Source organism: Myotis nattereri, assembly GCF_964212035.1.
Source record: "Myotis nattereri genome assembly, chromosome: 16".
NCBI classification, from domain to species: Eukaryota; Metazoa; Chordata; class Mammalia; order Chiroptera; family Vespertilionidae; genus Myotis; species Myotis nattereri.
The window spans coordinates 18,515,419-18,529,214 of NC_138091.1; the positions used below are offsets into that span (position 1 = coordinate 18,515,419).

Below are 13,796 nucleotides of genomic sequence, written 5' to 3' on the forward strand. Positions count from 1 at the left end.
CTGAAAAGGCACGAGAAAGAGTAGGAGCCAGGAAGTGAGCTTTACCTGGACTTGATCCCATTCAGTCCTCCGCGTCCTCTCCGTGCCGGGAGGACAGGAGAGAGTGTGACGCCGGTGACGTCACGACCAGCGTCTCCGCCATCTTCCTTGTGGGCGGAGAGGCGGCCGTCGATGCCGCGGCCGGGCGGGCGCGGGCTCCTCCTGGGCCTGGCCGCGGCGGCGGCCGCGGCGGTGGCAGCGCGGCTGGCGGGCTGGTGGGGTCCCCGCGCTGGCTGTCGCCTCTTCACACCCGGGGAGCTGGCCCGCCACCGCGGCCGCCCCGGGGAGCCCGGCCTCTACCTGGCGCTGCTCGGCCGAGTCTACGACGTGTCCTCCGGCCGCAGGCATTACGAGCCTGGGGCTCCCTATAGCGGCTTCGCAGGTACCAGCGCGGCGGCTCGTGCCCTCTCGTGCTCGGACGCAGGCGGGTAGCCGCCGGTGCGGCATTCATTCATTCATTCATTCATTCATTCATCTGCTGTTTTCCTCCCCGTATTCATCAGGCCAGCGTGGGGGCCGGGCTCTGCCGCTCGGCCCTCCTAATCTCGCTGACTCGGCGTGACTCTGGCCAGCAGTTAGCGGCCTCTCTTCTCCATGTCCTTCTTCCTGACTTACGGGGAGAAGCGCGCCTCCTGCCTTTTGTTGGTTACCCATTACCCACCGGCAGAAGCCCCGAGGGGCACCTGCTTTGTGCCACACTGCGTGGCTCTCGGGGCGCAGAGATGAAGGAGACCCTGCTGATGCCAATCGTCTCTTCAATTCCCCCGGATCCACCTTTCCCCTAAAAGTAGTGCATTTGGTGTGAGCAGGTCTTGCTTCCGGCACAGATGCACTCGTCTGCCTGCCTTAAAGAAGGCTCTGAGGTTAGAGCGCTGGGCAGGAGCCCGGCCGCCCTTTGCAGCCCTTCAGTGCTCACAGCGGTGCTGGGTTACGCCTCCAAGAGCACGTGTCGGTTTAAGTTTGCTCTCCTGACCCCGTTTCACAGCTGAGGGCATTAAAGGATGTGATTTGCCGAAAGCCCTCACAGCTAACAGGACTTAGATCAGTGGTTCTCAACCTGGGCTGCCCATTAGAATCACCTGGGAATCTTTTTAAAATCCTGATTTCTGGGCCTCACTCATCCTCTGGAAATTCTGTTTCTTTGTTACTCATGTTGTGGCCCCACCCCATAACAAAGACACAGAATTTCCGGAGGATGAGGCCCAGAAATCAGGCTTTTAAAAAAGATTCCCAGGTGATTCTAACGTGCAGCCAAGGTTGAGAACCACTGAGACGAAAACCACCAGCTTATTACTTTTAGATGTTGCCGTACCAGCCCCGAGGAATGACCACCTCTCAGGTTTAAAGAGGGGGAAAAAAAATGCAGAGCAAGCTTAAGGCCGGTGACTAGGCTGATATTAAATGAGCATTTTTCCACTTGTTTCATTATCTTAGGGAAATTGGGAAGCTGCCTCTGGTACTTAAATACAAGCCACTTCCCTGTTTCTAGGGAGAACTTAGGAGGCAGAGGAAGCATATAAAGGGAATCAAGCTCAGTTGGTGTTGCCAAGCTCCTCAACCAGTTGAACAGGGGAAGTGGAGCTGGGACGGGAGTCGGGGGTTTTAGTTTACCTGCGAGGAGAGGGCACTTTTGGGTGCACTATCCTGCCCCACCCTGAAGCAGCTGTCATGGCTACATCCACAAGTGTGAGCATAAAACCCTCCGCTTCTGGGGTGGTGTTTGTTCTGCAGTGTGCTCTGCTGTCTACAGAGTTCCTTGGTGCCATTATTCATTCAGCGTCCATTTATTGACCACTAACGTGTAGCCTGCCTGTGCCAAAGATTACAACATGCTCCCCACTGCCCACACAGGCTAGAAGAGAAGCAGATTAGGTTCGTCTATTCATTTGTTCAGTCAATCTTTTTATTACCTTTTATTGATATAATTCATACACTATGAAATCTACCCCCTTTAACATGAATAATTCAGTGGTTTCTAATATAGTCAGAAAGTTGTGCAGACATTGCTAATTCCAGAACATTTTTATCGAACCCCCTACAAAAAAAACCCCACATCCATTAGCAGTCACTCCCCATTTCCTTCCATCCCCCAACCCTCGACAACCACTATCCACTTTCTGTCTGGGCATTTCATATAAATGGAATCATATATGTGGCTTTTGTGACTGGCTTCTTTCACTTAACACAATGTTTCCAAGGTTCGTCCGTGGTATATTAGTATGTACCAGTACTCCATTCCTTTTTTTTCCCCCTCTCACCAAGGATATTTTTCCAATGATTTTTAGAGGGAAAGACAGTGAGAAATATCAATGTGAAAGAAACACGTTGATTGGTTGCCTCCTACCAGGGCCAGGGCCAGGGAGGAGCCTGAAACCGAGGTACATGCCCTTGGCTGGAATTGACCATTCCGTCCGCAGGCCAACACTGTATCTACAGAGCCAAACCTGCTAGAGTTCCATTCCTCTTTATGGTCAAACTAGAGGCCTGTTGCATGAAATTCGTGCACTGGGCGGGGGGAGGGGGGGTCCCTGTGCGCTTTCACAGTCCGGGAGCCTTCAGGGGATGTCTGACTGACAGCTTAGGCCCACTCCTAAGCCGTCAGTCAGACATCCCTTAGTGCTGCCACAGATGTGGGAGAAGCTCCCCCCACCACCACTGCTGCAGTCGCCAGCCGTGAGCCTGGCTCAGGGCTTCTGGCTGAGCAGCACTCCCCCTGTGGGAGCACACTGACCACCAGGGGGCAGCTCCTGCATTGAGCGTCTGACCCCTGGTGGTCAGTGCACATCATAGCGACTGGTTGTTCTACTGTTTGGTCAATTTGCATATAGCCTTTTATTATATAGGATTATTATATAGGATAATATTCCATTGTATAGATATACCACTTTTGTTTATTCATCATTTGTTGGAAATTGGGTTGTTTTCACTTTTACCTATTATGAATAATGCTGCTAAAACATTCATGTGCAAGCTTTTTTGTAGGCATGTTTTCAGTTCTCTTGAGTGTAGAATTGCCAGGTAACTCTATTTAAATAATATTTTTTCAAAGAAATATGTTTTTATTGATTTCAGAGAGAAGGAGGGAGAGGGAGAAAGTGAACATCAATGATGAGGGAATCATTAATCTGCTGCCTCCTGCAGGCTCCTCTGTGTTTAACTTTTTGAGAAACTTCCAACTTGTTTTCTAAAGTGGCTGCACTATTGTGCATTCCCATCAGTGTATTAGAGTTTCAGTTTCTCCACTTCCTCACTGAATGGTTGTCCTTTTTATTATAGTCATTTTAGTGGGTTGAAAGTGCTGTCTCATTGTGGTTTTGATTATTTGAATTTCCCTAATAACTAATTTGCTTGTTGATCATTTGTATATCCTCCCTGGAGAAATATCTATTCAAGTTCTTTGTCCATTTTTTTTTCCTCCCCCCACGCCCCTCTTTGTCCATTTTTTAACTGGGTTGCCTTTTTGAGTTGTGAGAATTCTTTATATATACTGGATGCTGATAAATGATTTGCAAATATACAAAAAAATGTATACACACTTTGAATAGTTATTCATTCCAATGGGTTAAATCTGAAAAGAAACATCAATTGAGCTATCAGAAAAAAAAGTGTTATACACTTTTGGGGGACACCATGTATTTTCTCCCATTCTGTAGGTTGTCTTTTTACCTTTTTTTTTTTTCGTAACTTGATATTTTTTAAAATATTTTTAATTGATTTTAGAGAGAGGAGAAGGGAGAGGGAAGAGAGAAACATCAAGTGGTTGCCTTCTCCCTTGAGCATCCCAGGTACCTTAACTAAGACAGAACCCACAGTCAGGAATCGAACCAGTGACCTTGCGGTGCACAGGACAACGCACAAGCTACTGAGCCACACTCATTAGGGCTCTTGGTCAGGGCTCTTTTCACTTTCTTGATAGTGTCCTTTAAAGCACAAAAATTTTTAATTTTGATCAAGTTCAACTAATTTTTTTCTTTGGTTGCTTGTGCTTTTGGTGTCCTGAGAAGCTGTTGCTAAATCCAAGGTCACAAAGACTTTCACCTATGTTTTCTTCTAAGAATTTTATAGTTTTTAGTTCATATATTCAGCTCATTGATCTATTTTGAGTTCATTTTACATATGGTATAAGGATCTAATTTCATTCTTTTGCATGTGGCTATTCAGTTGTTCAAGCACCGCTTATTGAAAAGACTATTCTTTCCCTGTTGGAATTGCCTTGACAGTCTTTCTGAAAATCAATTGGGTTTCATTCAGTCAATACTTATTGAGAATGTACTAAAGAACAGACACTACCAGACACTGAGTAATCAATACTAAAGGAGTTTCGTGTTTCTCTTATAAAATTTGCTGACAGGTAGAAAAGACAAAAATTCAGTAGTTGTCACATAATTAATGAATTATTTTTGTGATGAGTGTGAAAGGGAACACACACTGCTGTGACCAGAGGCCAGGGAGCACAGAGGGAAGGCAAGGTTGGTGGCAGCTGGTGCAGAGTTCTGAATGGCATGTTAGGGAATTTTGATATCATAGAGCAGAAGGAAGTCACTGAGAATTTTTAAGCAAGAGAATGACTTGATCAATTTGTGTTTAAAATAATCTAAGTATTGTATGAAAAATCGATCAGTAGGGAAAGAATGACTGTATAAAGAACTGCTAGGGGTTTATTGTAGTTCAGATGAAAAATGATGACAGCCTGGGCTTGCTTAGTGGGAGATGGAGAAAGGTAGATATAAGAACTATTTAGGTTATGGAATTTGGGGACTGATAGGATGTGAGGGATGAAGGAGATGTCAAGGACTGCATTTCTGGATTGAGCAACTGGTTGATATTTACTGAGATGGGAATACTAGAACAGATGCATTTTCCTAGGGCTGGGGTGCTAATGACCATTAGTTGAGTGTGAACATTTTGAACTTGTGATGACATGTAAGGGATGCTGAGTCGACAATAGAATATATAGGTCTGGAGCTCGAGAAGTCTGAGCTAAAGATACACATTTAGCAGTTTTTGGTTTAGAGGTGGTATTTGAAAACGCGGGAGTGGATGAGATTGTCAAGTGGAGGGTGTGGATGGAGTAGAGGAGGTGGACAATGATTGATCTCAGAGGCTGGTAGAAAATGCGCCAGAGAGGTAGGAGGAAAACCAGAGCATAGTATCATGGGAGCCGAGGGACATGTCAGCTGTACTGAATGTTGCTGAAAGTAGATGAAAGAATGTGATAAATGCCAAACTGTGTGTCCAAGGTCCACGAGCATCTGTGACAGAGGAGGGGGATTATATTTGGGGGTGGACAGTGGGGTTTTCAGATGTTTCTCAGGAAATAGATTCTTGAGTTGGTACGACGTCAGCGACTTATAAGTTAACCGACTGGAAACATCTCTGCTGCAGGCCGAGACGCATCCAGAGCGTTTGTGACTGGGGACTACTCTGAAGCAGGCCTTGTGGATGATGTATCTGACTTGTCATTTTCTGAGATGCTGACACTTCAAAATTGGCTATCATTCTATGAGAAGAATTACGAATTTGTTGGTAGGTATTCCACAGGCCATTTCCAAAGATTTCATTTCTTTTTCTTGCAATTTTTTAACGGGCTAGAATTCTTTGGGGCTTGGACTCAAGGTTAAAATCTGAAAAATACCTATGGATTTTTCACCTTAAACTATAGTTGGTAGTGTGGCCGTGAGCCCCAGAAGGAAATGGCTGGGGCACCTGGTCCCTCACTTTTAATCTTGGGGAAGTATTGCCTGCCCATTTGCTTTGGCCTCTGTTGCCTCTAAGCCAGTGGCCTGCACCACGCTTAACCAGCCAGCTCCAGGAGGGCAGCTTTCTTGTCTCGCGGCGTTCCGGGCATCTGGCTTCAGCAGGCAGGAAGGCTTGAAGCCCAAGTTCGTGTGCAGTTTTGACAGATATCCTTTTGCTTTGTCCTCTAAGGAGAGAGACGACAACCTATGTCCATCCTTAATGAATTGTGTCCCGGGGGGAAGTTATGCCAATCAAACATGTGTTAAAGCCCTTGCTGCTGACTGGTGAGGCAGGAGGGAATTCGCCTTTTAAATGGGAAGACACCTAGAGAAATCTTAGTCACAGAAACTGGGGTGGTTGGAGCCCCTTTTTCCCATCGATTGCAACCCCAGCCTCTCACGGGAGCCCCACTTGGACCCAGCTGACTTCCTGAGGAACATCAATGTCCTTTCACCTTTGGAACAGGTCTACATGGGAAGTTCCTCCTCCACCCCCCAGGCCTCTGAGTGATGCTTCTTTCGTTACTACTTGGGTTACCTTTTCTGAAGACCTTGCCATTTTTACTAACTCCTCGGCTCCCTGCACATCCAACTTGCCAAGGCTTTTTTAGTAACTTCCAAGGTTTTGTTTTCATCCCCACCCTCCTCCACACCCACCACTGTTGGCCTTCGTCATCCCAGCCTGTAGCACCCCTTCTGTTTTCACCCAGGCTGCCCCAGTTCATCCCTTAGACCACAGCATGTCGGCCATGGAAGGAGCTGGCCTCTATCCATCTGCCCTTCCAAAGGCTTGGTTCTCCCTTTTCCCACGAGGTTGCTGAACCAAGGCTGAAACATTACTGGGTTAATAAGGAAAAGAAAATTCAACACAGAAGAGTAAGGGTGGAGTCCTGTGAGTGGGCAAAGGATGCCAGACCGAATGTGTCATACTGGTGTTTGGTGAGATGAGTGAACTAGTCTTATTTGAAGAGTGTTGATGTATGTGAGGAGGGTGGGGGTCATATGGTTGGAAAGGCTTCAGAAGGGTTTTCGTTAAGTCGGGATATGTTTGAATATCTACTATGCATAAGCTCTGGTGCTGGTCCTCGTGGGGACCAGGGATGAGCTGAGTGCAGTGCCTGCCTCTGTTAGCTCACTCTATGGGAGCGGGTTGTGTTAGGCTCTTACAGGGCATCAGAAACCCTCAGGACACATCCGAGGGTGAATGTGTACATATGGGTGCACAGTGAGGGGGAGACAACCAGAAAGCCATGTTGGCAGCCACATGGCCAAGCCTCCAGGGAAAATGAGATGTCTTGTTGTTTTCTGGATATAGCACTGGCTTAGAGACCCAGCCAGTGGTGACCACCATTCTCATGAGGCAGCTACTCCAACTCTCTCTATTGCCTCTCCCACTACTGCTGCCCTCTCTTTGGGTCTCATGCCTAAAAGCCACAAGATAGCCTGTCACCATGCATGGAGACCTTCAATAGGAGAAATTCTTGTGCCAGGCCAACTACAGACTGCAGGCCTGGGACTAGGGCCCCGTACCCTTCATTTAATCGACAAGCATGTAAAATGAAAGCTCTGTGCTGAGCTGTTTTGAGTGCTGGGGCTTCATGGTGGGAAGAGATAGATCATAAGTAAGCAGATCAAGCAAGTCCAGATAGGGCTGTGAATAAACTAAAAGGCTAATGCAGTGCAGGTTTGGGAGGGTGTGGCCCCTTTAGAGAAGAAGGTCAGGGAGGCCTCTTAGAGGAGATGACAGATAAGCTGAGACCTGGAAGGCGGGAAGGAGCAGCCATGCTGAGATCTGGACAGAGCCTTTCAGGCTGAGGTCGAGGCAGCTAAACATGGTCAAGGACTAGGCAGGAGGCCAGTGGCACGAGCCGGCAGGAAATGAGGGAGGCACAGCTTGAGAAGAGGCTCAGAAGGCAAAGGGAAGCCAGATGCTTATAGAGTGTTGGAGGCTTTGGTAAGAAGTTTGTACTTTATCCACGTGTTTTAGGAAACCATTGCAGGGTTTAAACTTAGCATGGAGGTGACATGATAATCATTTTTTCAAATGCTCACCTAGCTGCTTTGTGGAGAAAGAATTTTGGGAAGGGATGAGCTAAGGGAGACACACCAGTTGGGAGGCTATTGTAATCCAGAGTTTGGATTAGGGTGGTAGCAGTAGAAATGGAAAAGGACAGAATTAGGGAGTCGCTAATGGATTGGACATAAGCACATGGAAGCATGCATTTAGATATAAAGGTGGGGGTATCAGAGAGACCCAAGGCTCCTAATCCAAATAACAAAAGCCAAAAGTGATATAAATACAACTGGAAAAGTCCCGATGGGGAGCTGAACCTGAGAGGAAGAACTGAATCTTGGGAACACTCTATGTAAGTGGCTCTGGGATCTAAGTACTCAGGGCCTGGAGAGGTTGGACAGACACAGCTGGGCAAGTATACACAGCTACCTCATCCTCCCTGGTCAAACCTTCTAGAAGTGCTTTCTGCTGCTTCTCTTGCCCTGTGATGGCCACTTACACTCAGGACTTGAAGATGAAAGTTCCTGCCCCCTGAGGAGACCTGAGTCCTTTGTAGCTTTAGCCTGCAGGCTCTCCGACCACTTGCTGGCTGCTGCCATAGCTTAGACCAGGGTGGGCAAACTTTTTGACTCGAGGGCCACAATGGGCTCTTAAACTGGACCGGAGGGCCGGGACAAAAGCATGGATGGAGTGTTTGTGTGAACTAATATAAATTCAAAGTAGACATCATTACATAAAAGGGTACGGTCTTTTTTTTTTTTAAGTTTTATTCATTTCAAACGGGCCGTAGTTTGCCCACCCCTGGCTTAGACCATTACAAATTCTGGCATGGATTTTAAACTAAAACCAATTTCTACCCAATATGTCCATAGGACTGAGCAATAAGAGAACGGGGGGGGGGGGGGGGAGGGGGGCAGCGCAGGGAAGAGAGAGCATGTGCGGGCTCAGAACCACTCACTAGTTTCATAGACACCCCCCTCCCCCATCTCTCCTGTGAATAGGGGAACAATGATTACTTTCTCATAGGGTTATGAGGATTAAGAAAATAGTAGTTATGTGCTTAGCATAGCACTTGCCACTAAGTAATTGCTTAATAAGTAATTTATTTATAGTTATATATAAAATAATTCAATTTTGGGAAGAATTAAGCCACAAAAATGTTACACAGAAGGCCATTTATTTGTCAGACATTTATTGAACACCTACTGTTTGCCTCAGGCACTGTGGAGCATTGAAAATGAATCACATGGTTCCACTCTCAGGGGACTAATGTCTGGAAGTGAGACGTTTTATTATTTCCTCAGAAGACTCTACAAGTACAAAAGGGATGCTTCTACCTGGAGTCTTGTACGATGTTGAAACGTTGGGATAGAAGGTGCCCAAGTCCTTCAATATGAGTTCTTAAGAAATAAGCAGCCAGCAGGCTCCAGTAGAGCCCTGGCCCCAGATGCCCTGGGAAGCTGGGCAGTATTACAACTGCAGGAGAAGCCAAGCATCTCCTCCTGCCTCCCCCCGCCCCCCCCACCCCGCCGGTTCTGACAGCAGCTCTCCTATCACTACAGGAAGGGTGATTGGAAGGTTCTATGGAAAGGATGGGCTCCCCACCTCGGCACTAACCCAGGTAGAAGCCATGATCACCAAAGGCTTGGAGGCAGACAAACAGGAACTGAAAGAGAAGAAGAAGTTTCCACCATGCAACAGCGAGTGGAGCGCAGCCAGGGGCAGCAGGTTCTGGTGTTCCCAAACGAGGTAAGCAGGCTTCCCTTCTGCTGCCTCTGCTGCTCCCAAACCCAACTCCTAGCTCATCCCGTGGTTCAGGGAGGCTGTAAGTTGATTGTTAACCCAGGGGAACTTTTTCAAAATACATGTGCCCTGGGATAGTGATTCTCAACTTTGACTACATGTTAGAATCTTCTGGGCAACTTTAAAAAATTACCAATGGTGGGGCCTCACTGCAGGCAACTGGATGAGAATATTAGGATTGAGATCTGGCCATCTTTTTTTTTCTTTTTTTAATTACCCAAAGACCCTGCTGAAGAACCCCTGGCAGGGAATGAGAAGCCACAAGCACTGTTTTCTTGCTTTGGCCTGTTCATCCATCCAGGGGCCTTTATTTCCTATTTGTCAGCACAAATCATTCCTGCCTTATGGAGGGATAAGGTGGACATAACCACTTGCGTTGATGCCCTGAGGTGCCGTCTTAAGAACTGCAAATTCTGAGGAATTCCAGGAGGTACGCTAGATGAGAAGTCCTTGCCTGTAAGAATTGAAGTGAGCCAGATTAGAATAGATGCCACAGGGGATATTCCAGGTTGGTTTGGGGAAACTAGAGAAAAAAATACTGTTTTCCTGCTTTAATGATCAGGCCAGCCTGGATTTAAATACAGTTCAGGTCCCTCAAATCTCCTTTTAGCTCTGATAAGGGGACAAGGAGACAGAACTAGACAAACGCCCAGCCTCGAGGGCCTCAAAGTAAGAGCCCAGGTCACTGAGGGTCAGGGAGACCTGCTGTGGCTTCTGCAAGAACGGCCACTCGCCTTGAGTGCTCCGTGTGTAGATCCACTCTCTTCTATGGGGAAAAGCACACCTCTTTGCTCTCCTTGAGGCTGATTCCTTGTGTCAAAGCCAGCAGCTTTCTCCAGGCCCAGCCACCATGAACAGCACGTTCCCACCACCGTAATTCAGAGCAGCAGGAAGGAACGCCTCTTCTCTCCCAGCCACCAGTTTTGCAGAGGCAGCCCGTCCAGGGTTATCATGTCTCCAGAAAGGGGGGCCCTCGCTTTGGGGAGAGGAACTGGAACAAAGGTGGGCCTTGCGGGCACACAAGCCTGAATGCAGGTGGAGGCTTGAGTGCATTGGTGCTTGACTTTGCTCCCTTGGAGAACCTGCCTCCCTCTCCGTCCTCACAGCCTTGTCTTTGTGTAACGCCCTCTTACTTCCCTGAGTTGCGTAGGCTCTGCCTGCCCCACAAAGCTCTTCCAGACCAACTCCAAGGAGCTTGGCCCCATCCCTGAGCTCCAACCCAATGCATTGTTTTCCGCGTGTGTATACCTCCCTGGAGACTGGGAGTAGCGAGTCCTGAGGAGGGACTGGGTGTGGAGCACGGGTCACTGCGATGGGATGGATGGTTAGAAGGAAGGAGGTGGTGTTTCAGTGCCCTTCCCTGACGGCCTTGCTCTTGGGTAAGTTAACTGGGCAGCAGTTTCTCTGACAGCAAGTGATTCTGGTCCCAGGCACTTGAACCTACATGGGCATCAATTCCAAAAATCTCATTTTTCTCTGCAAGTCTTGTGAGTCCATGGGAGGCTGTACTCAGGACCCTAAGATGAGGTGGGTTCCCTCTTGCCCAGGACAGGAGGTTGCTCAGCTATGTTGGACCAGGTGACATCAAGGACTGCACCTGGGCAAGGGTCAGGAAATGGCCTCTCAGAGAAGGCTGACCACCAGGCCTTGTGTTGTTGCCTCAGTTGTCCACCCTACCCAAGTGCCTAAGACCCTAAGATCAAGGCACTAGGAAGGAGTGGGAAGGGAAGAGAGAATCAGAGCCAGATACTGCTTTTGAGAAGCTCACAGGCCAGTGGGAGAAAGCCTTTCACTGGTGTTGCTGCCAAAGCAGGGAGTGCTACCTCCCAGGAAGGCACAGGGTGGGGCAGGGCCAGGGAGCAGTGCCAGGAGGATGCCCTGGGCAGGGGAAGCTGGCGAAAGTTAGGAGAGAGAACAAGGTTCAGGGGCTGAACACTGCAGACCTCCGCCTTGGGAAAACATCAAGATGACTCACTGCTTCCTCCTCCCCGACCCCCAACCTCACCCCCACCCCCACCCCGACAGACTCACTAGTTCACGCTTCTAAGTCCCTCTCCTTCTATCTTCAGTGGAGGCGTGAGCAGAGACTGGACTGGTGTCCCCAGGAAGCTGTACAAGCCAGGTGCCAAGGAGCCCCACTGTGTGTGTGTGAGAACAACCGGTCCCCCTAGTGACCCAGCACCGGACAACCCTACACACAGAGATCGTGGGGACTTGGACCACCCCAACTTGGAGGAATATACAGGCTGCCCACCTCTGGCCATTACATGCTCTTTCCCACTCTAAGCTGGTGCCCTGCCTGTTGATAACCCACAGAGAAGCCTAATGAGCCCTGACTCATGTGCACTAGGATGGCTCCTGACATCGAACAAGGGGGCCTGGAAGGACTCTGGCCTCTGCAAACGTGGCCCATGACCCTCACCAGCGGCTCACCATTCTGGTGACCGAGGCCAGAGGTCGGCAACTCGCCTAGTACTGGTCAGCCCGTTTTTGCCACCGTTCCCTCAGATCTACTTGCCATCCTCCTTCAGAGCCCTCGAATGTTAATGAACACAAATATGACCAACTCAAAACTAACTGGACAGACAAGCAACGGGCTGTAAGCTCCAATCCTTCCCATGGACTCCCAGGCTGCCAGATCGGCTGCTGGCCTCGTCAGGGGCACTGGCAAAAAAGGGACTGCATCACTCTCTTACAACTCAGAAACGAGGATACATCCAGAAAAGACCAAAAATGAATGAATAAATAAATAAACAACAAAAAAAACGGCATCAACATACTCTCTTCCATCCCCGATGGCTAAACTTGTTAGCCGACTTTTATAACCTTTTTTTTTTCCTTTTTTGTTAATACTCAACCGAGGATATTTTTAGGGAGAGTAGAAGCAAGAGGGAAAGAGAGAAACATCGATGTGAGAGAAACACATCGACTGGTTTCTGCATGAGCCCTGACTGTGAAGGAGCCTGCAACGAAGATACATGCCTTGACCGGAATCGAACCCAGGACCCTTTGGTCCACAGGCCAATGCTCTATCTACTGAGCCAAATCAGCTAGGGTTGTAACCTTTCTTATATATGAGTCTTCCCTAATTTACAACCAAAAGCTGCATTGAGTTGATATGAGCTGGGCCAATACAGTCAGAGGTGACAATAAAAAAGAGTAGACTAATTCTGGAAATTGGAAAAGCTTTTGCTTATATAGATGCAGCAAATCCAGATGCCTCTTTAAATTTAAAGCAAGGATTTGTTTCTATTTCAAAAACTTAAGGTGTGATGTGTTTTCAAAGGGAGAATTCTGCGTTTTTGGCGAAAGGTAGTTTCAGAGCTCTAACAAGATAACGGGCTAGCACATCAGCGTTTGGGCAAGGCTGCAAATGCCAATACAAACAGCCTCAATTTGCTGCTATCCGGGCTCGCAGCTCTTCCAGTGGGTTGTGTGCCACGCCAGCACGGCCAGATTTGGTGAGTCTAAGGGGGCGGTGAAGGATTAGGAAAAGACAGACAAGAGAAGAAAGCTGGGTCTGGGTGGGGCGCTGCCCTCTCTGATGGAGAGAGAGCACCACGCCCTGCAAACAGAGTCTTTATTTTATAGACAGTTTCCTTGAGGCAAAGTAAGGGCGTGGTTACAACATTCTTGTGGGTTTCGAATCTACTCAATATCACTTAGCCACGTGGGACCACAGGTTCGGACCATAGGTTCAAGCTTACAACTATAGCCTTTGGCTATAATTGTGCTGGGACTTGCATGTGGCAAAGCCAAGAGAGGATCGTGCCCTCTCATTAGTCCCAGGCTTGAACCTATCCAAACGCTGTAGCCCTCTCCACAGGTTGTGTCCAAGGTCACTGTAATCTACACTTGACATAGTTCATACCCATTACTCCTGGATTCTTGTTGAGTAGACAGGGGCAAGGAGTGTTTCTACCTCCTAGATAAGGCAATAAAGCCTGGTGCTATTAGACATGGTTTCTCCTCATCCGAGCCTTCACCTCCACTCCTTTCCCAACCCCCTCAACTCTTTTTTTTTTTTTAAATATGTTTAAATTGATTTGAGAGGGAGAGAGATAGAGATAGAAACATCAATGAGAAATTAACATTGATAGCTGCCTCCTGCACGCCCCCTATGGGGGATTGAGTCTGAAACCTGGGCATGTGCCCCGACCAGGAATTGAACTAGTGACCTCTTAGTTCATGGGTCAACCACT

At 48.1% G+C, this 13,796-nt stretch overlaps 1 protein-coding gene across 1 annotated transcript; it reads left to right on the forward strand.

The window, feature by feature from the left end:
- Positions 1-111: 111 nt before the first annotated feature.
- On the forward strand, positions 112-12,850 carry CYB5D2 (cytochrome b5 domain containing 2). The gene is made up of 4 exons (XM_081110639.1): positions 112-421; positions 5,425-5,565; positions 9,354-9,540; positions 11,664-12,850. Exons 1-4 carry the CDS (start codon positions 172-174, stop codon positions 11,878-11,880), a joined length of 795 nt encoding a protein of 264 aa, XP_080966765.1. The 5' UTR covers positions 112-171; the 3' UTR covers positions 11,881-12,850.
- The last annotated feature ends 946 nt before the right edge of the window (positions 12,851-13,796 follow it).

What these genes read in the sequence shown, in the direction of transcription:
- CYB5D2 (XM_081110639.1), top strand. Translation starts at nt 172, where the DNA reads ATGCCGCGGCCGGGCGGGCGCGGGCTCCTCCTGGGCCTGGCCGCGGCG. An exon ending in GAAGAATTACGAATTTGTTG is followed by an intron (nt 5,566 to 9,353) that starts GTAGGTATTCCA and finishes CTATCACTACAG; the next exon opens with GAAGGGTGATTGGAAGGTTC. An exon ending in TTCTGGTGTTCCCAAACGAG is followed by an intron (nt 9,541 to 11,663) that starts GTAAGCAGGCTT and finishes TTCTATCTTCAG; the next exon opens with TGGAGGCGTGAGCAGAGACT.